A 26,935-nucleotide genomic window follows, 5' to 3' on the forward strand; every position below is an offset into this window, starting at 1 on the left:
AGGCTTTGGCTGTTGAGATCTCCCCCCTTCCAGGGCCCCTTTTGGGCCCCATTGTCCCGTTGAATGCGCCCGGGCCCTTGGCTGGGGCGCCAGGAGAGTCTAGCCTGTCTTGGGCTGCGCTGGAGCCGGGGTGCTAGTGCGCCGGCTCCCTGCGGAGCACTCTGCTGCAGGTGCCTAAAGACCAGTGACCTTCCCCGCCCCAGCCTTGGGCTCTATTATTAGCTCTCTGGGTGTGTGTGACAGGAGAGGGTAGGGGGGCATGATGGCGGACCTCCTAAGGGCAGCCCTGTTGAGTTTTTCTAGTATTAGCGGCTCCACCTTGTGGCGGCTGATGGCCACAGCATGGGCTGCTCATCTACAGCAAGGGGGGGGGCTTCCATTCTGGGATTGGGGAAAGTAAACCAGAGGCTTTCCTCCTCTAAAGGGGTCAGCAGCTCTGGGGTCTCCTCTACCTGTCCGAGGCTGCACAGTCCCTCCCTGCCCCGGCCCTCTGGGGATTTGGAGTCCTGCTCCCTGTCCCGCTATCTCCCCCGGTACCGTTCCTGAGGGCTGTCAGTCACTTGTCCCAAGATCCGGCCGGCGATCAAACCTTCGTGGGGGTCTTCAGCCAGAAGATAGCGCCCCCTGTGTCCCACAGAGAGCATGGCGCTACTGCCTTTTCTGGCCGAGTATCTTCCTGGGGACTGGGTTGGTTCCCAGAGAAAACTCTAGGGGATTTGTTCCCCGGCATCTTTGCCCTGTGTGGCAAAGGGGGAGCCGGGGCTACTTTCTGTGGTCACTCGTGTCCAGCCGGCTCCTTCGGGCAGACCTGGGGCCGGTGAGCCGGGCCGCCTGCATTAGGACAGCCCCATTCCTCGCCTTCCCGCCGGCCGCCCCCGGCCCGTCACCTCACCCTTTATCCTGGTGTCGGTCTCTGAGCCCCCAGAGCTCCCTCACTCGATGCCCCCAGGATCCCTTCCTGCCTTTCTTGCTGGAGCTTGGATTTCCTTTCTCCTGGAAGTGCCCTGGGAAGGCCCCACCAAGTGCCATTACTCCTGAGTCCCTGAGCTCATTTCTTTTATCTGCAGCTGGAGAGATAAGGCAGGCCGTGCCTGGCCGCCTGATAAGATGCCTGTTTGTTAAAAGTTCATAGATCTGGGCGAGTTAGAGCCCCTCCCTGCACCGGAAGCTAATGAAGATTTTAATGGGAGACCTCAGAGGGATTAGAGAAGCTCTTTTATCTCCCCTGGATGCTGTCACTCCCTCTGCCCTGAGCCAGCTGGGGCCCTGGGGTTGGGGGATCAGAGCTTTAGCATCTTCTTGGAGAACCCATGGAGAGAGGGTCCTGCCTCCCAGAATTCTGCTGGAGCGGGGAAGGCTCCCACAGTCCAGCCGGTGCGCCCGGTCCTGCCCTCTGGGGCCGTCTTCCACAGGATGCCCTTCAGACACAGCTGGCAGGGTCTCTACCCCTCCCCCAAGTCTTCTTGGGCTGCACGTCCCCTGCCCCTTCTGCCGGCCCCAGGGGCATTCAGTCCAGCGTCGGCGCTCCAACAGAACGCTCCAGAGAAAAGATCGGACAGTCTGCCTTGAGTCTGTGTTCATCTGGGAGGACGGCTGGAAGCTCTCGGCTCTTCTGGGGGATGTCCGGCTCTTCGGTGCCCCTCCTGAAATGCCATTTCCAGAAGAGCCCGGCTCGCCAAATGAGGCCGCAGCGGGGCAGAGGGCACGGTGACTATCACTTCCTTATTCCTGGAAGCCAGGCCCCCTCGAGATAACATTGGCTTTGTTCCTCCGAGAAGCCGGCCGGCCGGCCTGCCAAACTGTCTCCGCCACACCAGCCCTCGTTACCTCATACCTGACCTTGTGCAACATCTGCCTCCGAAATCCTCCCCCCCCCCCGGCAGCCTGGGAGCTCCTCGGGCCGAGCTGGCTTCTCTCCTGCATCCCTCCTGCTGCCCCTCCCAGCTCCCGGGGGGAGCACTGGTGAGTCTGGGCCAGACCCCTGCAGAGTGAATGCGGTCCCCGCCAGGACCTCTGAGATGAACGCGTGGATCAAAGGAAGGGCAGGGCAGAAACCTCAGGCCGTGGTCAGGCAGGGGATCGTCTCTTAGAAGGAGAGAAGTCTGGAAAAGGTCTCTGTCTGGTCAGGATGGGATGAAGCCGTTCTTCACTGACACAGACGGCTTTACCCCAAGTACCATTACCAGAGAGCTCGTCCCTTCACGGTGGCCCCGAGCCCCTCCGGGGAAGAGGCCACTTGTTGTTTGTGTGCCCGGGCCTTCGTGTCCTGGGGCTGAGCATTCATCACCTGGACTGGAAGTGACTGACCAGACTCCAGTACAAGCAGGATTTGAAGCCAGGTCCTGACTCCCACGTCCGTTCTCCGTCGCTCCTCGCTGCTTCCGTGTATTTGATCAAGGACAGGGTTGAGTCCCTCTGGGAAACCAGAGATCGGAGGCTGAGGATAGGCCACAAGGGTCTTTAGGTGTCTTTGGAATTTAAAGCCAAGTTTCCAGGGCCAGACTCATGGCGGGGAGCCTTGATGATAATACCCTCTAGGAAGAGCCAGACTTCCAGGCCCCAGCCCTGAGAAACAGACATCCGGTGTTGCCCAACCTGTCCTTCTGCTGGTCTGGCCTCTGGGCACAAAGATGAGCGACCCCTGACCACCCACAGCTCGGCCCATTTGGTCAGGGGGAGGGCAGGAAGGGAGGGGTCCTCCCAGCAGAGGCCATCATTTCTCCCACACTTTATCTTCATTCACCGACCAAGAGCTTTAATCCAGTTCTGTGAGAAAGACAAGTGCTCGAGGAAGAATCTGGAAAAACCTCAGTTCAAACTTTGGTTTGAGATTATTGACTAGTTAAGGGACCCTGAGAAGATTGCAGAGTCTCTCTGAATCTCAGTCTCTTTCCTGAAAATATAGGAATTGATAATTTTACTGAATCTAGGGCTGTTGCTAAGGCTCCAATGATTTTAAGTAAAATTTTCATAGATATGTCAACCATTATCCCATTTTGCAAAGCAGAACATCTAGTCCCAGAGAGATGGTTACATAGCCACTGTCACACAGCTACTAAGCGGTGCTAGACCCCTGTTCTTGTGAGTCCAGGTCCGGTTTCTTTGCCCTGGGCCTTCTCTGGCCCCTCCCAGGGCCATCCTGCTCTGACCTGTGCACAGTGTGGTGCAGGGGCAGCCCAGAGAGCGGCAGAACAGCTTTAAGGACTCTCCCTCCTGCCCCCTCAAACTATAGATAGAGCCAGTAGTCATCTGGTCCTGCCCTGAGGGCACCTCACCCAAGTCCCCACTGATCCATCCATGGCAGAGCCAGTTCTCAGACTCTGGGTTCTGTCCTCCTTCACAACACCAGGCTGCATCCATTCGCTGCCCAACTGGCACAGCCCACTGGAAAAGCAGGGTGGGGGCCTTCCCTGCTCCCCTCACTTGTCAGGGGCATCTCCCTCCTTGGATTCACCTGGTGGTCTCCGCCTTATATCTCCCTTTTCATCCCCAGGAGCACGTCACATCTCCAGCAGTAAATGTGTAGCGAATTAAATCGATCCACTGAGTTTCCCTAGGCTTTTTGGTCCTGGAGGCCAGTGAAGGAGGGTCCACTAGGGAAGGTGAACAGCCATGCACTCTCCTCCCTTCTGGACCCTCTTCTCCTCCCCAGCAGCCATTGGAAATTATTTAAGGAAACTTCTGGATGCTCTTCAGCAGGATTTGGGTGGGGGTAGGGCTTTAAATCCAAGGAGTCCCCTGGGATGGATGTTTATAGATCTGCATGTTTTAGGGTCACCCGCCACCTCCATCTTACAAAGGAAGAAGATTGAAACACAGAGAGGTCACAGGTCTTCCTGACAGCCGCCCGGTGCCCTATCCCAGCGCCACATTGCTGCTTGTCTCAGCTTATGTCAGGCAGGAAATGGGCACGGTGATTCCGTATTCAGTCATCAAGCATTTATTAAGCACTTACTGTGTTCTAGGCAAGATGCTGTGTGATGGGGACCCCCTCAGAATTTACATTCTGTTGGGGAAAGGCTGTCTCTGAAGGGGATGTGGAGGGTTGGCTTGTGGAATAAAAAGGACTGAGAGCTTTGGGTCAGAGCCGGAAAGGTCGGGGTTCGGGCTCGAGGTCCGCCCGAATGCCTCCTCCACCAAGTGCGGACAGGGAAGCAGGAGCCAGCTCCCAAAGGCAGCCCTCGAGTCACACTCATCTCCAGTGGGGGGAGGGGACTGGCCGGCACTGAAGGTCACCCCATTGAGCTGCGCTGTCCCCAGAGGCTCTGTGCCCGTTATCTCTCTGAGCAGATGCGGGTCTCTGGCCTGATAAGTCTGAGGAGTACTTCTCGTTCTGATTCAAGGCCTGGCTTTGTTTCATTAACACTGGGCACGGGAGGCTCTCCACAGAGGGCCCAGGACTATGGTGGGGTGGCTTAGAGGGACAAGTCCGGATCTCGCCCTTCTCCAGAACCTCCGATGCTTCGTGGGAAGTGCAGGGGGCAGGAGACCCGGAATGCTTCTTTCTTTCCCTTCCCTCTCTTTTTGGGCCTTGCCCACCCCTCGCGCCACCCATGTTCTTTGCCAGCCACAGAAGGAACCGAGTGTTCCTGTTTGTTGACTTGTTGTGGGACCCAGATTCAAGTCCCAGCCCCGAGAATTGAGCTTGGACAAGTTCCTTAACTTGCCTGGACCCGTTTCCTTATCGGTAAAATGCTCCGATGATTGGGATCCCTTATTGGGTCCTAGTTTTGGAGCCAGAATAGACCTTAGGAACCACAGAGTCCAACCCCTTCGTTCTACAGTTGGGGAAACTGTTCCTAAGAAAGAAGTGGTTCACCACCATCACCCCGCTAGTAAGGGGCAGGGTTTGAAGCACTGGGGCTTCCTGACTCTCGGGCTCCGGAGCCAGAAGGAGCCTCTCTCAAGCGAGGCTGTCCCATTTTGCAGATGAGGGTACCCAGAACCCAGGAAGGGAACAAGGTCACAAAGGTAACCAATAGCAAGGTTGGAATTTGGGCCCTGGGTTTTTGGACCCCCAAATCCCAGGTCTTTTCCACAGCCCTTTGGACTTCGGTTTGGTGAGGAGGGGGAGGGGGGAGATTGTGTGCCTTTTGGCTGTAGCCAGATGAGCTTGCACGTGGATCGCCTGATCTCACATTGAGCCCACGTTACCTCCTGTGGCTGCCCGACAGCCCCCTCCCTTTCCCCATGCTCGCCTCGGGCCCCTGGGGCCTCCCCATAGCCTGCTGAGAGACACTAGACTGTGACAGAGAAAGCGCCGACTTCGTTAGCCGACTCTGCTCCCCTTCAAGTAATTAAGGCTTCACAGATGTGAGAACATCTGCTCATCGGTGCTCCAGCCCTCCCCAGGAGTTGTGCTAGCGTTTCTGGCCCCGGCGGCAAGCACTGTCTCTGTGCTGGGATGGGGTCTCAGGCTGAATCCTCTTCAGAGCTTGGGGAGAAAAGGGGACCCCCAGTTCTGGAACAGATGAGGGCCTGGCCCATAACCTGGACCGATCCGCACATGGTGCTCCCTTCTGAAGGGCTGCAGATTTTTTGAGCTGGCAGAAGAAGCCTTGAGGGTTAATCTTCCTTCCATTCCCTGTCTATGTCAGCCTTGGCTCCCATGGTAGGATGGAGGCTCCCTGAAGGCAGGAACTGCCTTTCTTTGTCTGCTGCATAAATCCCAGTTAACTTACAGATGGCTTAAGTGTCTGAGCCCTGGCTTTCCTTGCACCAGAGCTGAGGCATCTGTGAGCTGTTTCCATGGGCATGGGTCAGCACCTGCACCCCCGAGAGAGAAACTGGGCCCAGAGTGTCCTGGGATCCCTCCACAGAAAGAGTTGGGAAGTGGGCACAGCCTGGGAGAAGATCAGGCCGCCTGCTTCTCCCCAGCACTCCCTTGGGAGGAAGGCCCGGCCCAGACAATCCCCCTCGCCCTGGGGGGCAGCTGGTTAATTCCAGCTTCCCTGAGCTTTCCATTTCAGACCCAGTGAGGGCCAGTGGTCTAGCCAAGGCTGTTAGTAAAAGGAACACAACGTAATTGAGCTGTTCTCCAGCTGGGGGGAGGGGTGGTCACCAGTTAGGAAGGAGAGAGAACAGGACACCCCAAACCTTTGGGGACCCTCCGGCTCCAGCTCGGCTGGAACCTTTCAGAAAAAGTTCTCGAGGTGGTTTTAATTTGGCGGTTTCCTTTGTAAACAAATAAACGAGGCCTCGGGTGGCTGGAGACTGGGATAATAGGAACCTGATTGGGAAAAGAATCGAAATGGGGGAATGTGTCCCCAGAGCCCGGTAATTGGGGAAATGCACACGGGGGCCTGGAGTGCATTGTGGGGGGCCCGCTTGAGGCTCAGAGGCACCTGAGTTAGGAGTAGCATGCTGGGCGGGGCACACGGAGTGTTCCCCCTGTCTGCACATGTGATTATGGTGACTCTTGGATGCCCCCCACCCGATAGGGAGGGGGGATGAGGAGGGAGATTCATCCAGGCCTCTGGGATGTAGCCATATGTGATCATATTTCTGCAGGTAAACAAGCCTCCCCTGGGCTGGCCCCCCAGATTCCAGGCCCTGTGGACACATGCGTTTGTATGGGACAAGCCGGAGGGTTCAGTGACCGAGGAGGACTTGAGTGCAAATGCATCCTCAGACATCTGCCCTTCAGGTTCCTCCTTTGGGAAATGGGGATCACAACGGCACTTACTTCCCAGGGGGACAGCAAGGATCCGGCGAAAACATCTTTGTCGCGCACTGTGTCACAGACATCTGTAATAAAAAGGTCCAGGTCCAGAGGTCCAGGGCCTGGCACATAGTCAATACCACAAATGCTCCTGCTGGGGGAGGGGCACGTACCTAGCACCTGTCTGCATGTTCCTGAGTGCCTTCTGCCTCTCTCTGGTCCGGAACCCCGATTCCTGGGGGAGTTTTCTAGAATTCCTGATTTGGCCTTTCCTGGAAGGAATTGGGAGGGATTTGGAGACAAGTCCTTCTCTCTCTGACTTATGGGTATCTTGTCTCCTCATTCGTGAGGAAGCTGTAATGGGCCCTGTCCCCGTCCCCATCCCCTCCCCCTTGTGAATGTACATGTGTAGGTACGTGGATTCTCTCACACCTCGAAGGCTCCTTAGGCAGGGGCCAGGGTCCCCTTCCCTTTGGTAGAATCAGAGCTGGAAAGTTCCTCAGAGGCTCAAATGGCCCATCTTACCATTGAGGAAACTAAGATCCAGGGAAAGTAAAATGACTTGCCTAAGATGACCTAGATAATAACCCTTAAGGGGGAATTTGCACCTACTTTGGGATTGTTTCCATTGTGTCCTGCTGTTTCCCCTAAATAAATTGGCTCCTTCCTTCCTGGCTCAACTTATGGGTCACTGATAGTAAAGTGGGGAGCCCCCGTGCTGTTGGTCTTGTGCAGGGCATGCTTAGCTTGGAGACCCCCTTGGCTTCTCTACCTGGAGGCCCAGCCTGATTGGCCCCGAGCGCCACTGGCTTTGTTCCCAGCGAGGTGACATGGGGAAGTGGAGGAGTGAGCAATGAAGGGGGAAGGAGCCTGGTCCTTTGTGGATCATTCTGTAACTTCACCCCCACCCCCCAAGATCCTCCTGTGTTACCAAAGTAGCTAACTCATGGCTCCCCCCTCTGTGAAACAAGGGAATGGCCCCCATGACCCAGGGGGCCCTCCAGGCTCTAAGTTCATGACCTGAAGCTTCTTCCAAAAAAGCAGTCAACGAGCAATGATTAAGAACCTGCTGTGTACAAGACACTGTTAGAATCCGGACTTCACTTTAAAAAAAACAAAAACTAGAGCATGGACGACTCTGGGTCTGCTCAATATCTATTCTTGACCTCCATCTTCCCTAATTTCCTAAACTCACTCCATCCCTGGCCCAGACCATCGTCCTTGCTCCCTAGTAAGGACCTACCTTTCTTACTCCCCCCATTCTGTCCTGACCTCCATCTTCCATGTACCCCCATGGTACATGGGAGGCCTCCCAAGTTGAACTATTTCTTCACTTTCCTACTGCCGTTAAGAGGGTCTAGATTTGTCTTTCTGACTGACCCTCCTCGAAGGCCCATGCCACCTGGCAGAGACAGGCGCTCTCTGATGGGAGGGTCCAGTGGTCCTCAGGGCGCAGCAGCCAGACACCTTCTGGGCCCCCACACACACACCTTACCCCCACTCCCACCCACCCCTCAGCAGCTCCCGGGTGCCTCTTGCCCAGCACCTCCTCCCTTCCCTTCCCTGCTCAGGCTTCTGTGTGACCTCAAGGGCAAAGAGCTTGGAAGAATGTATCCCTGTAAGGTAAGGGTACCATGGACAGCAGCATGGCACGGTGGGTTAAGTACTGCACTTGATTTCTGTAAGATGAAGTTTGAATTCCTTCTCACTCAGAAATTTCAGTAGCTATGTGCCCTTGTCCAGGTCCTTTACCTGTCTTGCCTACAAAATGGGGGTGATGATCACATAAAGTCAGTGTGGGGAACACTCATGTACAGCCCAAGAATCTGCTCCTGCCTGTGTGGCCTTAAGCAAACATTAACCATCTGTAAAGTGGGGAGAGGAGTTGGACTGGATGAAGTCCCTTTGCTTCTCTCGGTCTAGGATCTTGTGATAACAGAAACAACTTTATCAACTCTAAAGGTTGTAGAAATGTTATCACAGTCATCACTATGTGTGTTTTGCTGAAAGAAATTACAGCCCAGTGTTAATCTAGTCAGTTCCCAAGTCCCTAAGAGATAAGTCTGCCGGGTTTGTCAGTGTCAGGGCCCCTTTGGCCGTCCCAAGAAAGCCAGGCCGCAGTGGGCCCAAGCCCCGTCCCTGTCTCTCCCAGCATGGAAGCTGTGGTTTTTCTCTCAGTACCCACCTCTGTCCTTCTGTCATTGGCTTATGCAATAACCAACTTCTACCTCCATTTTTAAAGTCCACACGACTCCTGCTGCTAATACAGAATGGCCTTCAACACCCGATTAGGCCCCATGTTCACAGGTTGGGAAGGAACCTCATCCACCAACTCCTTCAATCTGTATGGGAAAGAAATCCTAACCAGAACATCCCTGCCCAGGAACCATCTGGCCTGAGTTTGAAGACCTCATGGAAGGGCAAGCCTCTCCCTCTGGGGTAGCACCCCGTGCTTATCGAGCTAAAATCACTATCTGTAACTTCCACCCCTCGGAACCAAGCAAACAGGTCTGATCCCCTTCATGCCCGTAGGGCCTCCAGATATTCAAAGGCATTTCTCCTGCTTCCAGGCTGATGTCTCCTAACTCCTCGTGTCCTCCAGCAGTAGTTTGTTAGATGTCATTCCTTACAGAGGTGACACCCTTTAGTTCTGAGTTCTGGTATGTCCGAGGGATCCCAGGGCCTCAGGGAAAAGTCTTCCTGACTTGTCCCTAGCCCTGTTCCGACAATACCTTGGACCTCAGCTGCCCACGGGACGGATCCCTGTAGAGATTCCTTTGTGGCTTTCTCTGTTTTGGCAGAAACTAGCTTTCAGATAATTGTCTTTATTACTGGAGGGGACTGTGGAATGGAGCTGCCAAAGGGGGGTCCCAATAGCAGAAAACCCTGGCTTTGGAGACGGATGACCTCTGTTGGTGATATCATGGCAGGTCCCTTTGGGATCTGCTCCATAAAATAGAGACCTGAACAAAATGATCTTTCTAGCCAAATGATCTAGCCAACAGCAGAAAATTGCTTTATTTTCGTGATTAACAGGTGAATATGGATAGTTGAATTTTACTGAGTCCAGTCTGTGTGAGACTTATTCAGAAAAAAATTGGGGATGAATGGAAGAGTGGGACTGCCTACCATTCAGACGGGTCAATTAGAAAGCATTCAGCGTGATTTGTAACAATAATCAAAGTTGAGTTGTCTTCTCTGAATTTGCTTGGAGCTTAGGGCTTCTGAAACTTTATCCACTCATTCCTTTTTGCCCAAGAAATTTTTAGGTATATAAAAGAACATAGGAATAAAAAATAGGTGTATACAAGCTATTTACTGATAATCTTCATTTCATGACTGTCATGTTCAATTAAGAGACCCTATATGTGGTCATGAACCACCGTTTAAGAAGCTGGGCTCTGGCTCCCACTTTTCCTTGCTCAGCGTGGTAGAAAGAGACATATTGTAGTTTAAGATAAAGAGGGATGCGGTAAACATTAGGGACGGTGATAACATCAGCCAGGGAATTTGATTTTAGGAAAGCTTAAGAGACAAGCTAGAACAGGCAGAGGAGAGCAGCCAAGCTGGTGAAAGTATCTTGCAGGAAGGTGGATGTTGGAAACTATCTTTGCATGTATTTTGAAAAACAAAAAGCTATTATAAAAATAATTTTAAAAAATTAAAACGTCTTGCAGAGTGGGCTAAAGAAATCGAGAAAGAGAAGCTTGGGTGGGGAGCAGATTAAAGCAGCCTTCATTTATCTGTAGGACTATCGGGCAAACAAGAGATGACAAATTTGTTCCATGTGGTTTCATTGGGCAAAAACTAGGAACACTCAGGGAATTACAAGAAGTCAGATTTCAGCTTGATATAAGGAAGACTTTTTGAATGAACAGAGCTGTGGAATAGGCTGGTCTAAAAGTAGTAAGCGCCCCATCCATCACTGGAGGTATCCAGACAGAATGTGGCTATAGAAGGGCTTCAGGTTCCAGCTTAAATGATGAGGGCCTACCCTGCTTGGAGAGTGTGACCACTGAACAAGAGAGGTTTCTGTCATTGGAGTGGAAGAGTCTCCAATGGTATTGACAACTCCAAAACAAATATTACAGAGAAAAAATGACAAGATTTGGTTTAGGGACTGGGCCCCCATCTGGGTGAAGAGGAGGAAGCAGAATCCCAGCCTCCTTCCCCTTGCGTGTGGCGGGTAAGGGGAGACAGTGACCCCCAGGACTCTTCGCCTTGGGTAGAAGATACATTTGGGCCATCAAGTCCATTCTCTTGCCCAAGCGTGACTCTTCCATATTGTTTCTCCTGGTAGGCTGTAAACTCTTGAAGGCAAAGAGTTTGAAGTTATTTTTTGTTTTTGTTTAGTTCGGTGGTTTTTGTTGTTTTTTTTTTGTTTTTGTTTTTGTTGTTTTTTTTTTTTTTCTTCAGTTTTTGCATCCTCAGTGTCTAATTTAATAAATGCTTATTAATTGACTCGGGCCCTAAGCAGCTATGCTATTTATGATTCTCTATAGAAGAAGGCAGACTCATGGATGGAGAGGGACAGATTTGACATGACTTATTTATCTGGTTTACTCACTGTATACATAAGGGGTGGAGGCGACATGTTCCCACTAGTAAGGTCCATTTGTAAGGCCTCATCCAGATCTGGAAGGGTCTATGTGAGGAAGCATGAGCTTTTCTTCGCCAGAGAACAGAGACTGAGCCTTCTACTGGCACACCCCCAGGAAGTAATGGGGAGGCTGGGGTCTGAGAGGGGAGAAGGTGGATTCAAATGCCCATCAAAGAGCTTAACATTTCCTCTTTCCTGTCTTCCAGGCCTCTGTAGGCTCCGAGAAGCTATTCGCTCCAGCAGCTAGTAAAGGTAAGAGATTCACACACCCCACTCCACCCTGAGACCTATCTAGGTGGCCATCCCCATTTGCCCCCCTCGGCCTGTCTTCCCCCTTTGTGAAGGGGGGACCACGTTTGCCTTTCCCTGGAGAGGGTTGGAGCCTGCATCCAGCAGGACTTTGAGTCCCAGGACAGAGAAGGGTAAAAGCAAACAACCCTGTCAGTGCCTCTGGAATGAATCAGAGCAATACCACCAGAGATTCAGCCTGTTTAATTATTCATCAGGAGCGCGCCAGCCAAAATTGGTTTTTGATTTAAAGCATCCAGGCGTCAGATGTGTTGGGGGAGGACAGTAGCAGATGGAAAGTAGCGACGGGCCATCTAAAAGAAAGATGTGTGTGTGTGTGAACACAGAGAGGTTTGTTCATCTCACCTGTGTCTGGGGTAGCCATGAGCCTAGGGCCCACATTGCCCTCAACCATTCCACCCCAGTTTCGGGGCATCTCCAGTGACCAGATTTTATTTACAACAAGGGCTACAGAGCTGACTGTGTTGAGGGGAGAGGGGAGGCGGGGCTGTCTTCCCAGGACTGATTTACATGCTATCCCCTCACAATTAGCTAGGTCCGAGACACCTTTCTACTTTAATTATTGGGGGAGGGAGGGGTTAAAGGGGAACATGTTCTTGCCTTCCCAGGTGGCCTAAGCCCCTGCCCCCACCATGACCTCCTTGATGAACTCTGCTGGAACTAATTAAAAACCTAAATTTAAAAAAGCATTTCATTTCTTTTAAGAAAAGGAAGAGCTTCTGGGCTCTCTTTTTGTTATTTCTATGAGGAATCAGCATCTTACTAGAAAGGGCAGAATATGGCTAATTCAGAGTAAGGAGAACACCTGATACTCCAGATCGCTTCCCCTCCCCAGGCCCAGGTGAGCTGCACAGGTGTGAGAGGTCCTGGCCCAGGGGAAGGCAAGTGTGGCCTTGATTTAAAGAGAGAGAGGGAGAGAATGGAGTCTGCACACTCTAAGCCAGTGGGGTTGACTTCAGTTACTTGAAAAATTCTAGAACATACTATTGAAGTGATGGTTAGTGAATGCCGAGAAAAGGAAGTGGCGGTCACAAAGAGCCAGACCGGCTTCATCCAGGACAGGTCATGCCAGGATAACCGTAATTCCTTTTTTGGATGGGGATAATGAGCTGGCAGATCACAGGGAAGCTGTAGGTACAATTTTCCCGGTTAGTGGCAAGGCATTTGACCAGAGCTTTACAGACTGTTTGAATAGACAAGCTAGAGGGATGTGGACTGGATGAGGGTCTCGGGAGTGGCTGGCTAGAGAGAGTGGTTCTTTGTCTGTTTAAAAGGTGGTCTGTAGTGAAGAGCCCCTGCGATTGTGCTGTTCAGCATTTTTTAAAATCAGGATTTGAATAAAGGCATAACTGGCTTTTCTTATCAGTTGGAGATGATATAAAACTGGGAAGAAAAATGAACACATTGATTGGCAAATTAAGAATTTCCCCCCCCCCCCAAAAAAAAAAAAAAAATCTCAACAGATCAAAATACTGGGCTGAATTTAATCATCAGGATAAATGTAAAGTCTTGCCTTTGGGTTCAAATAATCAGTTTCAGAGGGTACAAGATGGTAGTTAGTCTAAAAACCATCCTGGGAGGTTTAATGGACTAGGACTGGCCAAAAAAGTTAATACAATCTAAGGCTGCTTTAAGAGAGAGGGATGGTGGGAACTGCTGTCATGCAGAGCGAGTATTCTGGGTGCCATGTTTTAGGAAGGACATTAATGAAGCAGAGAGGACACAGAGTGACACAGCTGGGACGGGTCGTGTTAGCGAGGAACGATTGTGGTTGTTTAGCCAAGAGAAGGGAAGGAGGAAGGAACGTGGCACTCTTATTCAAATGTTTGAACGTCCGTCACGTGGATGAGAGATGATCCTTGTTCTGTTTGGTCCCAGAGGCTAAAACTGAGAGCAGTTGATAAAAGGTGCCACAGCACAGATTTTTGGCTCAGAGGAAGGAACTGGAGCCATCTCAGAGGATGATTTGGGGCCCGGGAGCTGTTGACTTCCCTAGCCAGAGGGCTGGCAATAGCCACTTGTCTAGGGGTTTTGTAGCGAGGAGTCTTGCTCTGTATAGGATTGAGCCAGATGGCATGTGAGGTTCCTACCAACTGCAAGACCTTCATTGGCACACTAGGGCAGCCAGGCGCACTGGACACAAGTCCAACCCTGCTTCAGACATCTACCAGCCATGTGGCTCTAGACAATCACTTGACCTCTGTCTCTATTTCCTCATCTATAAAATGAGATGATACCTTAGGGTGTTATTGTGAGAGCCAAATCAGATGATTTCATAAAGTGCTTTGTAAACCTGAAAGCACTAAATGAATGTTGACTTTGAGGTTATCCAGGATCTGTACCCAGCATAGGACCTACGGCATGAGATTGAGTCCTCCAACAATTTGTGTGTGGAAGGAATTTTTTAAGAATAGAGTCTTATGAATATTGAATTTTGCCTGGTTTGTGTCAGGATAAATCATGGAGGAAGTATAGAATTGTCCTGGGCAGAGGCAACATGGAAGCTTCTTGAGCAAGAGACTGACATAGAAAAACAGTTTGAGGGAGCTAGATTGGGCTGCATGTGCAAGGTGGAGGCGGTCGTCCCTTTTCTGCTCACCAGACACTGGAATTTAGTTGTAAACTGGTAACAGAATTAGCAGAAAGTAGGAACGGAAATGAAAAGAACAGATTTATTGGGAGGGGGCTGGTGGGAGATAAAGTGGAAATGTCCAGCACGTAGTTGGACATTATGGACTGCAGCTCTCTGGAAAGAAGGGTCTTGGGGTGGGGGTGTCCATAGGAGAGTCATTTGCTTAGAAATTAGGATTGAAGGGGCAGCTAGGTGGCACAGTAAAGCTCTGAAGTCAGGAGGACCTGAGTTCAAATTCAGCCTCAGACACTTAATACTTCCTAGCTGTGTGACCTTGGGCAGGTCACTTAAGCCCAACTGTCTCAGCCAAAAAAAAAAAGAAAGAAAGAAATTAGGATCCAGTCCAAAAGCGGGTGGTGAGAAGATGAAAGAGTTGTCCTTTGTCCTTCATTCCCCAGGGAGGTGGTGCCGTGACGCGCAAGTGAAATGTATTGAAGTGAGGGAGGGCTGTGCAAGGTCACCAGAGAGAGAAGGTTCCCGGGACAGCTTGTAAGCCGGCTAGAGAGGGGTGGCCTGGGAAAAGGAGGAGACAGCCGAGTCCCAGAAACCAGGGCAGCAGGATCCATAAAGGGAGGAGTGGACGGTCCTCGCAAGCTGCCCACAAGGCCGAGTGGGAGAGAGGGAGGCAGCGGGGTTTTACTGTTTGAGCTGCTGGGGCTAGTTGAACAGAAGTCACATCCCCCCCACACTGAGAAGGTCTCGTCCTCTGTCTCCCCATTTCCTCATTGATCAGTTGAGGGACTCACGCTCAAGCCTTGTGGCTCTTGTGCGCCTACGAGTGCCCCAAAGGGGCTCCATTTCCACACCTGTCACATGAGGGGGCTGGATTTTGTGGCCTCTGGGGTACCTTCCAGCACTAAATCTGTAAGCTGATATGTTTTACATCCCCCTCCCCTCCATCACCCCCATTAGCGATCTGGAAAGGTGGTTCAGACCCGATTCTTGGCAGCTCAAGGAGTTGAGAGGAGAAGGCAGATGGAAAGGGTTGGTGCCTCTGGGTGAGACAGAAACTCGGGATGGAGCCCCAGAGACCGTGTAGCCAGGAGCAGCCAGCCTGGGCCCGGCCCAGAAATCTGAGAGAGGCAGAGGCCGGCAGGGTCTGGAGGAGGGCGAGCACAGGCCGGGAAGGATGGATCGGTCCCCCACCCATCATAGCATCAGCCCCTGGCCTTCACGCTCTTGCTTACCTTCTTCATCCCCCATCCTAGGCCGAGCGAACGGGTTGGGTTCCACTCCCGTGTCCCAGAATCCCTCATCTGTGTCACCACTCTGGGAAAGAGGAAAAGCCCATCTGGCCTCTACCCACCAGGGACCCCCTGCCCTGCCCCTGAGCACAACCTGTAGCTTCCTCCAGGGTTGGGGGACCCTGGAGCCCCATGTCGGTCAATTGTTGCCAGTGTGGCCCCAGGAAAGGCACTAAACCCCAGTCCGACAAAGGGGCTGGCCTAGCTGTGAGGTCTCCTTGACCACGCTGGCCGCTGGCTCTCCCCCCACTACCGTTGCTGTGGGACCATTTTCACCAATTTATCCCTTTATGGTAGACTGTAATTAGGCTTATGGGTCCAGGCTGGGGCTGGGAACCGGGAGAAGTCCAGGGGCCTCCGAGTCTTCGGCCCAGCCTCAGACCTGGCTCACACCATCTCCCCCAACTAGCCCGAGTCTGCACCCCAGCCCCAGCCTCTCTTGCTGAGAGCCTCCCCCTTCCTTAGGGCTCGCTCCTGTGATTTCCCAGTGGACTGGGGTGTACATTGCCCTTTGACCTCCTCACAGGCTGTGGACCCCAGTCCGGCCAGGCCACAGTGGCTCACCCTCTTGTCTCCCTTCCAGGTTTCTCGCTGAGTGAGAAGCCCGAGGCAAAGGCTCCCATTGGGCCTAAGGTCTCAGGGCTGGAGCGGAGCCGGGAGCTGAGCACCGAGACCCCGTTTCTGCCACCTGTGCCCAGCCCCCCGGCCCCCACGGTCACCACAGTTCCTATAGGCCCCCCCTCCAGCACCCAAGCCAGCCCTTTGGTGAAGAAGGAGGCCCCTCCCCCTCCCCGCCTCACTCCACAGCCTCAGCAGCTACAGCCTGCACCCCCGCAGCCCCGGGCCCCACCCCAAGCACACGTGGGGCCCCCCCTGGGCACCTACCCCGGCCATCCCCCTGCCACCCACAACGGCCTGCACAGCCTCAGGTAAGGTTGGCACCTTCAGCTGGAGGGAGGGTGGGGCGGGAGGACAGGCCCCCCAGGGGGAGAGCAGACCTGGGGCTGGTTCTGGGCCCTGAGGGGAGGAGGGGGTCAGCCCTGGGGTCCACTTACTAACTTGTCTTTCCTTTGTCTCCATGGCCTCTTCCCATCTCTCCTTCCTGCTATTGGTCATTTTACTCTGGTACCTCTCATCCTTCCCTCTCATCCCTCATTTCTCCCCCACCCCCCATATCTTCCTCTTCCTCACTGCCTCTGCTTCCATCCCCACTTCTCCCCCGCCCCCTTCTCTGTGTGCATCTTTCCACATCCCTTCTGTCTTCTCCCCCCCTCTCCTCATCCTCCTTCCTCTCCCTCTGTCCCCCCCTCTCCTCATCCTCCTTCCTCTCCCTCTGTCCCACCCTCTCCATCATCTCATACCCCCCCCCCAGCAGGAGCAGCAGCGCCAGCAGTGCAGCCAGCCTCGGTCTCCCCAAGCACGTGGCACTGTCCCCCCACGGGCCAGGCCCAGCCCTGCCTCTGTCCATCTCCAACCTTGCTACCTCGCACTTTGCGCTCCGTTCCCAAGCCCAGCATCAGCACCACGCGGCGGCCATGTTTGCTGCCCCCCCCACGCTGCCCCCTCCCCCATCGCTCCCTACCAACAGCCTGGTTATTCCCGGACACCCAGCCGGTATGTCTCCGGGGGGCCCCACTGCGAAAATGGGAGTAGCAAGGCAGCTAATGTGGGAGGCCCTAAAACTGAGGGGAATTTGGGACAGGAGACTGGGAAGGGATCAGAAGCTGAGCTTTTAGGGCTGGAAAGTACCCTGAACATCTCATCTGACCCCCTCATTTGGAGAGCCAAGGAAATGGAGACCCAGAGAAGGGTGACTCAGATAGCCTCAGGGCAGGGACTGAGCCCTGCACCCCCAGTTCTGATTCCGTGGTCTTTCCACCTCGGGACCCCCACTTTGCCCGGATAACTTGAAGTCTGCATTCACACATACACACATTTACATTCATATGTACTTACACACTCAAACACACATGCACATACATACACATGCATGTGCAAGTAAGTGGGCTTGTTCCTATCCCCTTATACACATGCATGTGTGCACTCACACACACATGTACATGCTCATAGGCATACACACACATACTCCTACACACTCACATGCACTTGTACACGCTCCTCCTCCCAGCAGCTAGAGGCCAGTCCTGGGCTTTACTTCTGACTGACTCTCAGGAGCCCCTAAAGGTCAGAGAGCCTGCTCCAGGGGCCTCTCCTCACCCTGGGGGTTGCCTGAGAAGAAAAGGTTCAGGGGAGCCCATTTCCCAGGTAAAAGTGTCAGAGGTCTGCCTTAGTGATGATGTATCTTGGGAGGATGAACTAGTACCTGTTTTATCATCTTGGGGGCGTAACGGGTGCCTGAGTAGGCAGGGAATTGAATTCCTGAGGGAAGTTAGGGTCCTTTCCCTAGGGAGAGGTATGGGCTGGAGGAAGCTTCGGAGTCAGAGGCACTATAGTTTCTTGGGGCAGACTGTCATTCCCAGAAGCCTTTTCTGCAGGAAGAGGAATCTCAACTTCCCAGGGGAGAGGGGCTTTTTGGGGAGCCCCTTCTGAGGCAAGGAGGAGCTTTGAAAGTTAGACATCTTTTTACCCAGAAGAAATGGGGGATCCCAGCGGATCCTTCCCTGCAATTGGGGAATTCTAAGAGAATCCTGTTGCCTGGGTCAGAATGTCAGGGAGAACCACCTACCAGAAACAACAGGAGGGAAGAGGGCAGCAGCCCAATCCCCAGACCCCACCCAGCAAAGTCACATCTGCCTGGTGTTGGAAGGGGCAGGATGTCCCTGCAGGGGCGGTGCACCACTCCCTGCATGATGCATGTCGATGGAAGCCCCTTCCTTGGGGTACCTTCTCTGGGCAGGGACACCAGGGAGCAGGAGTGGTCAGGGAGCCCCCTCCTTCGCTGGTGGGGGAGGTCCTGGGGTGGGGGGCAGCAGGGAGCGGGGCGGGATGTCCGGGGGAGGGTAGCCCTTGTTTTCTGCTGGGATGACTCATGGTGTTCTCTCTTGCCTTTAGATACCAGCCTGTTGATTTCATTCAACCAACCAATCATGTATTGCCAGCCTCATTCGGGGATTCTGATTGGTACTTTGTCACAGGCATCCCTCATACCTCCACCCTTGAGTCCTCACGTAGAAAACACCCACAGCATGGCCTGCCGAATCAGGGAGTGCCAGGTGAATATCTGCCCCGCCCGCCCGCGGGCACTCACCGCCGACGCCTCTGTGTCTCTCTCTCTTTTTCTCTTGTAGATCACGAGCTGCTCAGGAAAGAGCTGAACACGCGTTTTCTGGTCCAGAGCTCGGAGCGGCCCGGGGCCTCAGGGGGCCCGGGCTCGCCACTGCGGGCGGAGTTCCATCAGCACCAACACACACACCAGCACATACACCAATACACATTCGCCCCCTTCCCTCCCGGCCCGGCCTCCACGCCACCACTCCTCTCGCCCTCCGCACCCGCCCCCGCCCCGGTGCGTAGCGCCAGTGTCCCCGGAGAGCCGGGGCCAGCGAAGGAAGGGAGGGCGGGTGGGGGCCTGGAGGGGGGGAGGGAGAGCCAGCTGGCGAGCCCACCCAGCCCGAGAGCCAGGCTCCGACATACAGACACAGGCTGCAGGCTCAGGCCCACAGACTTAGGCCTCCAGGCTAAGCCAGCCCGGCCTGCCCGATTCGAGAGCCGGCCCCCGACACAGGCTCAGGCACACAGACACAGGCCTCCGGGCCCAGCCTGCCCAGTCTGAGAGCCGGGGCCCCGACCCAGGCTCAGGCACACAAACAAAGAAGGCCGCTGGGCCAAGCCCACCTGGCCCAAGAGCCAGGATCCAACACGCACTTAGGCACACAGACACAAGCTGCTGAACCAGTCTGGCCTGGCCTACCCAGTCCAAGAGTCAGGCTCCAATACAGGCCTCTGGGCCAAGCCGCCCCAGTGTGGACTGATTCGAGAGCCTGGCTCCAACACATGCCCAGGCACATAGACAAACTAGGCCTCTAGTTTCCAACACAGGCACCCAGACGCAGGCCGCCAGGCTAAGGCCAGGGCCTCTCTCATTCTGGCCCCTCCATCCGCTCTTCCCTCCTTCCTGCTGCTCCGCTCACACACTTTGCTTGCAGCCTGGTGCAGTGAGCAAACACACGCACGCACATTTTGTTGGGCAGGACCTTAAATTTCTGTTCTTTTCCCCCCTTGGTTTTCTCTGTATGTTAGTGGTACCAGGGAAATGCTGTCTCCTGCTGCCCTTGTGTCCTTGGAGCCTCGGGCCCCAGTTCTGTGTGCACTCATGTCCTTGTCAGTATATCCCCACGCCTGGTCCTCGAGACTGTCCCTTTGCTCCATCAGTGTATCCCTTCAGGGACTCTTGGAAGGTGACCCTGAGGCTCCCGCATTTCCTGTGGCCCAATTAACATGATTTCCCCCCTCTCTGGGGCCAGTGGGCTTGATCCCATTCTGTATCTGTCTATCTGTCTACCATTCCTATAGTTCCTTCCTTTTTCCCATGTCCATGACTTGAGGTTATGGTTCCCCAGTCCCTTATATTCATAACCTAATAATATTTTTCTCACACACACACACACACACACACACACACACACACACACAGACATGTGTCCTTGACTTGGAAATGGTCAGATGTCCTTAAATGATGAGGTTCTCGTGACCCTGTATGTATCCTGAGGGCGTGCCACCCAGCTCCTGCTTCCTCCTATATGACGATGGGCCCTGCTGCTTTCATTTGTGATTCACCTCTGAGTCTTGCAAAATGGAGAGGATTGGACTAGATGTCCTTTCCAGCTCTAAAATCTGTATCTTGGCACTGGTGGCTGCTAATAAGTTGGTTTTATTGTTACCCATCCCTCCCCACATACATATGCAAAATGTTGTAATAGCCCGTGTTGTCGGTATTGCAGAGTAATCCACAATACAGCTCCACGTGGGCTTCCGATCTCAGTCTTGCCCACGGTTCCTGCCCGATGGGGATGAGTGAGAGAGGAAGGCCCACAACATTGGCTTTCTTGTCTAGACCTTTGGGAGGGAGTGATATCCCAGAAGCAGAGAATCACCTACCACTGGGGGAGCTCGGGCTTCCTGTGCCTGGCGTGGGTCCTTCCTGGGAAGTGGGAGGGCAGGGCTCAGTGAGTGTCCAGAGAATGATGACTTGGCCAGATGCCCCCCACCCCCCTTCCTTGGAGAGAGTGACCTTGGGGGCCCCCTACCTGCTCTCACTGATAACGGGTCAGGGGTGGGAATGAGTGGATCAAGGGTGACATCTGTGCTGGGGGAGGGGCCTCATGCTTCCTTTCTTTTTCCTTCCAGTTTGACAAATACGCGCCCAAGCTGGACAGCCCCTACTTCCGACATTCCAACGTGAGTGTGAGTGTCCATCGGCCTCCAGAGACCTGTGTCCAATGTGTCTGCAGCCCCTGCCCAGGCTTCCATGTTCATGTTCTCTGACCCAGTCCTGTGGGTTTGCCACCTTTGTCCCCTTCCCTTTGGGTCTGCCATCTTTGGGGGTTTTGTTCTCTCGATAGTATTTCTCCAGTTACTTAAAAAAAAGTTTTCAACATTCATTTTGGCAAGACTTGGTGTTCCAAATTTCCCCCGTGCCCCAGGACGGAAAGCAGGTTAAACACGTGCAGTCCTTTTAAATATATTTTCATATTTGTCATCACGCAAGGAACATCCACGTCTGCCAGCTTTGTTCCTTGCCCCGCAGGGCCCCATGCGGTGTCTGTTCTGTCTCTTGGGGCTGTTATATTATACACAGTTTATACCTTCATTACTTGTTTTAGCTTCCGTGGACCTCCTACACATACACACACACTCACACTCTCACACTCTCACACACACTTGCCTCGTCCCCTAACACCACATTGCAGGCCACATCCTCCTTTGTCAGTCTCCTTTACAGGGACGTATGGCTTTATGGGGTGGGGGTCACATGGGTAAAAGACCTCTAAAGCTTCTCAAGCCGGCCAGGTTAGAGATCCCCCGGGCTTTGCAGACCCATGAGATGTCAGACTCCACCTTGAGCTGCTGGGGAAGCTTGGACTCTTCGGCCTCCCTGTCACAGTTCCCTGAGAGGTCTGGGCTTTTCTAAATGGATCTAGCTTATCCACGGCCCACGGGGTCCCACCGGACTGCTGCTGTTGGGGTTGGGGCTGGTCTCTGTGGCTCCTGCCCTTTGTGCCGGTCACTATGCTGATGGCCGACCTCCCCGTGCCCCACTGTGACCGTAATTAGGAGCTGCCAGCCTTGGTCTCTGCTGGAAACAGTTGTCATGAGTCCAGGTGTGTGAGTGTGTAAGCACATGGGCGTGTGTGACATCGGGAAGTGCTGGTCCAAGGTGGGTCTGAGCAGGCTCCGGTGCCTGGTGCCGCCATGAAGGGCGGCTCCGGCTTGTCATGTCTGGACCTCATGGGAAGAACTGGAGTGGCCGCCAGCCCTCCACCTGGCGACTTTTTCTTCAGCCAGTTTAGGAAAAGGAAGGAAGAAACCTTTATTATCAAGCACCTGCCATGTGCCAGGATTGTGCTAAGCACTTTACACACATAATCTCATGTGATTCGGCAGCCCTGCTGCTGCCGTAGGTGCTGGGATGAGCTCTCCTTTATAGTTGGAGAAATAGAGGCAGGCAGAGGGTCCCACAACTAGGAAAGTGTGCTAGGTTGGATTTGAATCCAGGTCTCCCTGACTTTGTCCCAACACCTTGAGCACCAGCCGCCTCACACCCCCACTACTTCCCCCCCCCCCCAGTTGTCTCCTTAGGGACCCTGGAAGGGTGGGCCCAACAGCTGGGTTTGCTTTTGTTCCTTTGGAGGCACAGCCTGGGGTTTCTGGCCTGACCACCAGGCCTGCCCCCTGCTTCTGTCCTCCCGGCGTTCTTGTCTAACTGTGACCTAAACCAGAATTCTCTTCTCTTGTCTTTACAGTTCTTTCCATCCTACCCTCCTGCCATGCCCGGGATGGCCCCTTTGCTTGCCCACTCAGGCCCCTTTGGGTCCCTACAGGGAGCCTTCCAGCCCAAGGTACCAGCTGCCCTGGGGGCGGGAGAGAGGGAGGGCAGGAGTGTGTCCCGGGTGCCTATGCCCACGGGGCTGCATGCAACCCACCTGGACACCCCCTCTGGGCCAGCCACTAGTCAGCTCCTTCCTGCCCTCCCTGAGAGCGGGAGTCTGGCGTACACCTCCCCCGCTCCGCTGCCACCCGAAGAAGTGTGGGCTGAGCCAGAGCCGGGGTGTGGCTTTGCTGTGGGGGATTCTGAGCCACCATGTGAGCGAGCTTCCAGGAAATGAGTCCTCCCCACCTCTGGCTGTCTGTTGCCTCTGGAAGGAAGGAAAGAAAGGTCCTAAGCCGTTGCTCCTCCTGCCTGCTATCATCTCAGCATCAGCCCCTCCATGAGCTCCCAGCTGTGGGCTTTGTTCAGATGCTCCTCGTCTCTGAGAAGCACAGGAGGCTGGCTCGGACAGCCTCGGCGTCAGGGTCCGTGTCCAGGAAGCACCCTCGGGGGTCCGTGTCTGCAGGGCAAGCTCAAGGGAGAGAGCCCCTGCCCTCCCAGAGCAGGCTCCCCACCTCATCCAGGAGAACGCTTCTCTCTCTGGCATTGTTGGACAGCTTAGATTGAGGTCAAGCCACTGGAAAGCTGTTAGAGCTTGAGGAGGAGGATGGACTCCAAGCCTGTGCCATCTTTCTTAGCCCCCACCCCAAACTTCACCCTGCTCCAGCAGGCCCAAGCTCTCCAGTGTGAAGGAGGAGATGATGGTTGTGTTTCTGCCCACCAGAAGACTCCAGAGTGCTTTCAGAACTTGCACCATCCTTTGTCCAGAAGCCTTTGTCCTCCCTGGGCTATCTGAGGTCCTCCCCCTGCTTTCCATGGCAGCCAGTGGGATGGACACCAAGCAGTTGGACAGATCTGCAGAGATTAAGCTGCTTGTGCCCTATCTGGAGGGGTGAGGGAGAATCAGGAGGGGGATGGCAGCTGCCTCTACTGGGGAGCCACACTGCCAGGGTCCCGTTGCCCAGCTCTCACATCCCTATAGTGACCTAAGGCAAAAGGCACCGGCCTCGTAAACGGCGGTCCCTCAGACCGTTGTCCCCCGTGCTGTGAAGTGGGGCAGGGCGGAGGGCATCACATGGGGGAAACAGGCCGTCTGCCAGCAGAACCCAGGCCACTCTGCTGCAGTTTCTTACTGTGTTTTTCTGCGTGAAAAGTCGGAACCAAATTCTGCCTCTGGTCTGTTTGCTTCACCCTGGGGAGCAGGAGTCCTGCCAGGCCCCCCTGTGTTGTTCCATGGGACTTGGAAACCCTCCTGAGTCAGACCAAGTCTCCAGCTCAGGGCGATTGATGGGCCGAGCACCCCGCGACGCAGCCGGAGCCCAAGAATGCCAGCTCGGGGAGGCAGAAGGACAAGCAGGCCTCGAAGTTCTCACTGAAGTTGGATGAGGGGAAGTCGGAGCAGCAGGCTTGGAAAGGACCGGGGGGCCGGAATCAGAGGCAGTGTCCCCAGCAGGAAGGCGGGTCTGCTCCCAAAAGATCCCCTGGAATATTGGACCCTGTGGCAGTGCTGGGAATGGCCACAGACACTGAAGCTTCGCATCTGCTGCTTGGAAGTCTCAGGACCCCAAAAGTTAGAAAGGAATTCCAGGCCACTGAGTCCCCCCCGCCCTGGACAGGCTGCCTCTCTGGAGCCGACAGGGGCTTGGCCACGTCCCAGAGCGAGACCCTCTCTCCTGACTGGCTCTGGACATGCCCTGGCTCTCCTCGTGGGCTCCCAGCACTCATCATAGTCCCCGGCAGGCAGGAAATGCTTCTTCCCTGTTGTCTGATCCTTTGGGAAGGATGGTGGGGGAGAGCTGTCCTGGCTGAGCTCTCCGTCCCTGCCCCCCTTGCTCGAGGCCCGTGGTCACTGACTCCTCTCCTTGGTCCAGCATGGACTTGTCACAGTGTCTGATTTTAGAAACTTGCAAGAAAGGGGAGTGCGTGTTTGTGCTGTACATGTCTGTGGGTATGTGTGTGTGCGGGTATGGGCACGTGTGTGCGGAGAGGGGGCTTGCGTGTGAGTGCACAGCCATAGACAAAGCCCCAAGGGGGTCTCGGAGATGGCCTCGGCCACAACCTCATTTTCCAGACAAGGAAGCTGAGGTTCAGCTATTGAGTGATGATGGAGGGTCACAGACCCAAAGCTGAGCCCCCGACACCCTCAGTCCAGTCCTTTCCCCCGCACCCCTGGGATCCTGGGCCACTTAACGGCCCTCAAGAGAACTTGAGCAAACGCGGCTGGTACCAGCTGGGAAGAGCGGCTTGTGTTTGGCCGAGGGACAGCCTTGTGACCACAGTGTGAGGGGGGCTTTGGGCTGCCTTCACTTCCCCCCTCTATCTTCCTCCCTGCTTGGCTTGTAGCTTTCAAAGCCATCTTTGACCCAATCAGTAATAATTACCTACTAAGTAGCCGCCATTTATGTTCCAGGGGATAGTTTAGTCACAGAAGGATAGAAAGCAGAACTGGGACAGTCCCTGCCCCCAAGGAGCTTACCTTCTGGGCCAGGAGCCTGTGGGGCGCTTCGTCAGGGATCCTGAGTGGTTTGGGGGAGAGGGATCCAGGAGCGGGGCAGGTGGGAAGGGCTTCCCAGAGGAAGCGGCGCTCTAGCCCAAGCCTAGAGATGGAGGACATTCCCCTTGGATTGCAGGCTCCAGCCCAGCCTGGGCTCATCACCATGTCTGATTTTAGACACTTCTGCAAGGTTCCCGCCTGGCCCAAATGTACAGTGTAGATAGGATCTCCCTTTGACTGACTCACTCCTGACTTAGCTCCTCTCCTTTCTCTCTCGATCCCAGACGTCAAACCCCATCGATGTGGCGAGCCGGCCAAGCGCTGTCCATCACACCCTCCTACAGAAAACCCCAGGGGTAAGTATCCAGCTCCCTCCTGGGTTCTCTTAGCACGGGGAAGGTCCCCCGTTCTTTGGGGGAAGAGAAAACCCCTTTTCCCTGAAGTCCACACGGATTCTTCCGTCCCCTGTCCCCGAGATGAGACCATCTCAGGCTGTATGAACTCTCATGGAGGGTGGGGAGGGTGGCAGGGCCCCCTGGCTCCTCCTGCCTCCTCCTGCCTTTGGCTGGGCTGCCTCCAGAGCACCAGCCCCCAGACTCTGATCCTCTCCCACTTTCCCTGTGCATGTGCAGCAATAATGATCCTTTTACCTTCTCTGTTGGTCACAGGTGTCTGATCCCTATAGGACACAGGTCAGGGTAAGTAAGAGGGAGAGACAGAAATACGGCGGGAGGAGAGGAAGGGCAAGAGACCCTTTAGTTGTGGGAAGGCAATGCTGCCAGCATGGGCTGGGTCCCTTTAAGAGCTGGGCCTGAGCCTCCAGCACTGTCTTTGGAGGTAGCTGCTTCCCCCAGACCCCACTTTCCCAGAAACCCAAGCCAAACCTCTGGAGGATGAGGAGGGGAAGGGAAGAGACCGAGACTCCCAGTGACAAGTGCTTCCAGCCAACGATTGTCTGTCCCCCTGCAGAAACCAGGAAAGTGGTGCGCCGTGCATGTCCAAATCGCCTGGCAGATCTACCATCACCAGCAGAAGATCAAGGTGAGGGTGAGCTTCCGCCTCCTTCCCTGCCCCACAAAGGGTCTGTCTATGGCGGGGGGGGGGGGTGAATTTACGGGGATGGCAAGCAACTAGCATTATTTGAGCACCTGCAGTGTGCAGGCTTGGAGAGGACAACCTGGACCCGTACAAGGTTTCAGCCTGGGGAGAGCTGTCCCAACTCAGCCGAGCAAACCCCATAGAGGGCTGTGTGTTTACAAGAATATAAGGCCAGGAAGATTCCAGCCTTTTTCAAAAAGATGGTCAACCTCCTTGGTAAATTTTTCCTCCTCCTTGACTCAGTGAGCCATTCCTGGTAAAAAGTAGATTTTGTTGTTTTGGGGTTTTGTTGGCAGATTACTCATTTGTTTGTTTATGTTGAGGAAAAGGGAAGGAGGAAACATTTATTAAGTACCTGCCACGTGCCAGGCACTGTGCTAAGCATATTGCAAATATGATCTCATTTGAGCCTCACGACAATCCTGACAAGGAGGTGCTCTTAGGATCCCCATTTTACAGATGGGAAACTGAGGCAGACAGCTTGAGTGATTTTTCCCAGTCTCCCTGCCAGGAAGTATCTGAGGTCGGATTTGAACTCAGGAATTTGTATCTCCCGGTTCAGCTGCTTGGGGGAAGGGGAGCAGGTTGGGAGGGAGCCGTTCAGCCAAAGCTACAACACATCAGCCTTTTCTGATGTCCTGTGTCACCAGTATTCCACAGCTGTAGCGTGCCCCCCCCCCCCCAAAAAAAAAGGAAGTTCTTTAGGACTGGTCACACCAAAGGAGCCAATGGAGAGGGAGAGGGGGAGGGGGAGGATGTTCAGACCTGCTTTCAGAGTAGGGATGGCTAATAAAGCCCAGTCTGCAGGACCAGGGTGGGCTGGTGGTCTCTGTGGAAAGATCGACCTCT

General features: G+C 54.2%; 1 protein-coding gene across 19 annotated transcripts in view; it reads left to right on the plus strand.

Annotated features, from left to right (window-relative positions):
* The window catches only part of FBRSL1 (fibrosin like 1), a 243,842-nt gene that overhangs the window by 204,812 nt on the left and 12,095 nt on the right, over positions 1–26,935 (plus strand). For 4 of the 19 annotated variants that reach the window (XM_074300058.1, XM_074300069.1, XM_074299995.1 and 1 more), the window contains 9 exons: positions 11,468–11,513; positions 16,030–16,375; positions 16,819–17,060; positions 18,695–18,912; positions 20,754–20,810; positions 22,370–22,465; positions 25,273–25,344; positions 25,657–25,686; positions 25,958–26,035. In XM_074300058.1, coding sequence (XP_074156159.1) covers positions 11,468–11,513; positions 16,030–16,375; positions 16,819–17,060; positions 18,695–18,912; positions 20,754–20,810; positions 22,370–22,465; positions 25,273–25,344; positions 25,657–25,686; positions 25,958–26,035 — 1,185 coding nt within the window. Of the gene's footprint in view, positions 1–11,467; positions 11,514–16,029; positions 16,376–16,818; positions 17,061–18,458; positions 18,620–18,694; positions 18,913–20,753; positions 20,811–22,369; positions 22,466–25,272; positions 25,345–25,656; positions 25,687–25,957; positions 26,036–26,935 lie in introns of all 19 variants that reach the window. The other 15 variants (XM_074300028.1, XM_074300049.1, XM_074300038.1 and 12 more) reach the window with 11 other exon arrangements.

This window comes from Sminthopsis crassicaudata, chromosome 1, assembly GCF_048593235.1.
Source record: "Sminthopsis crassicaudata isolate SCR6 chromosome 1, ASM4859323v1, whole genome shotgun sequence".
Taxonomy (NCBI): domain Eukaryota; kingdom Metazoa; phylum Chordata; class Mammalia; order Dasyuromorphia; family Dasyuridae; genus Sminthopsis; species Sminthopsis crassicaudata.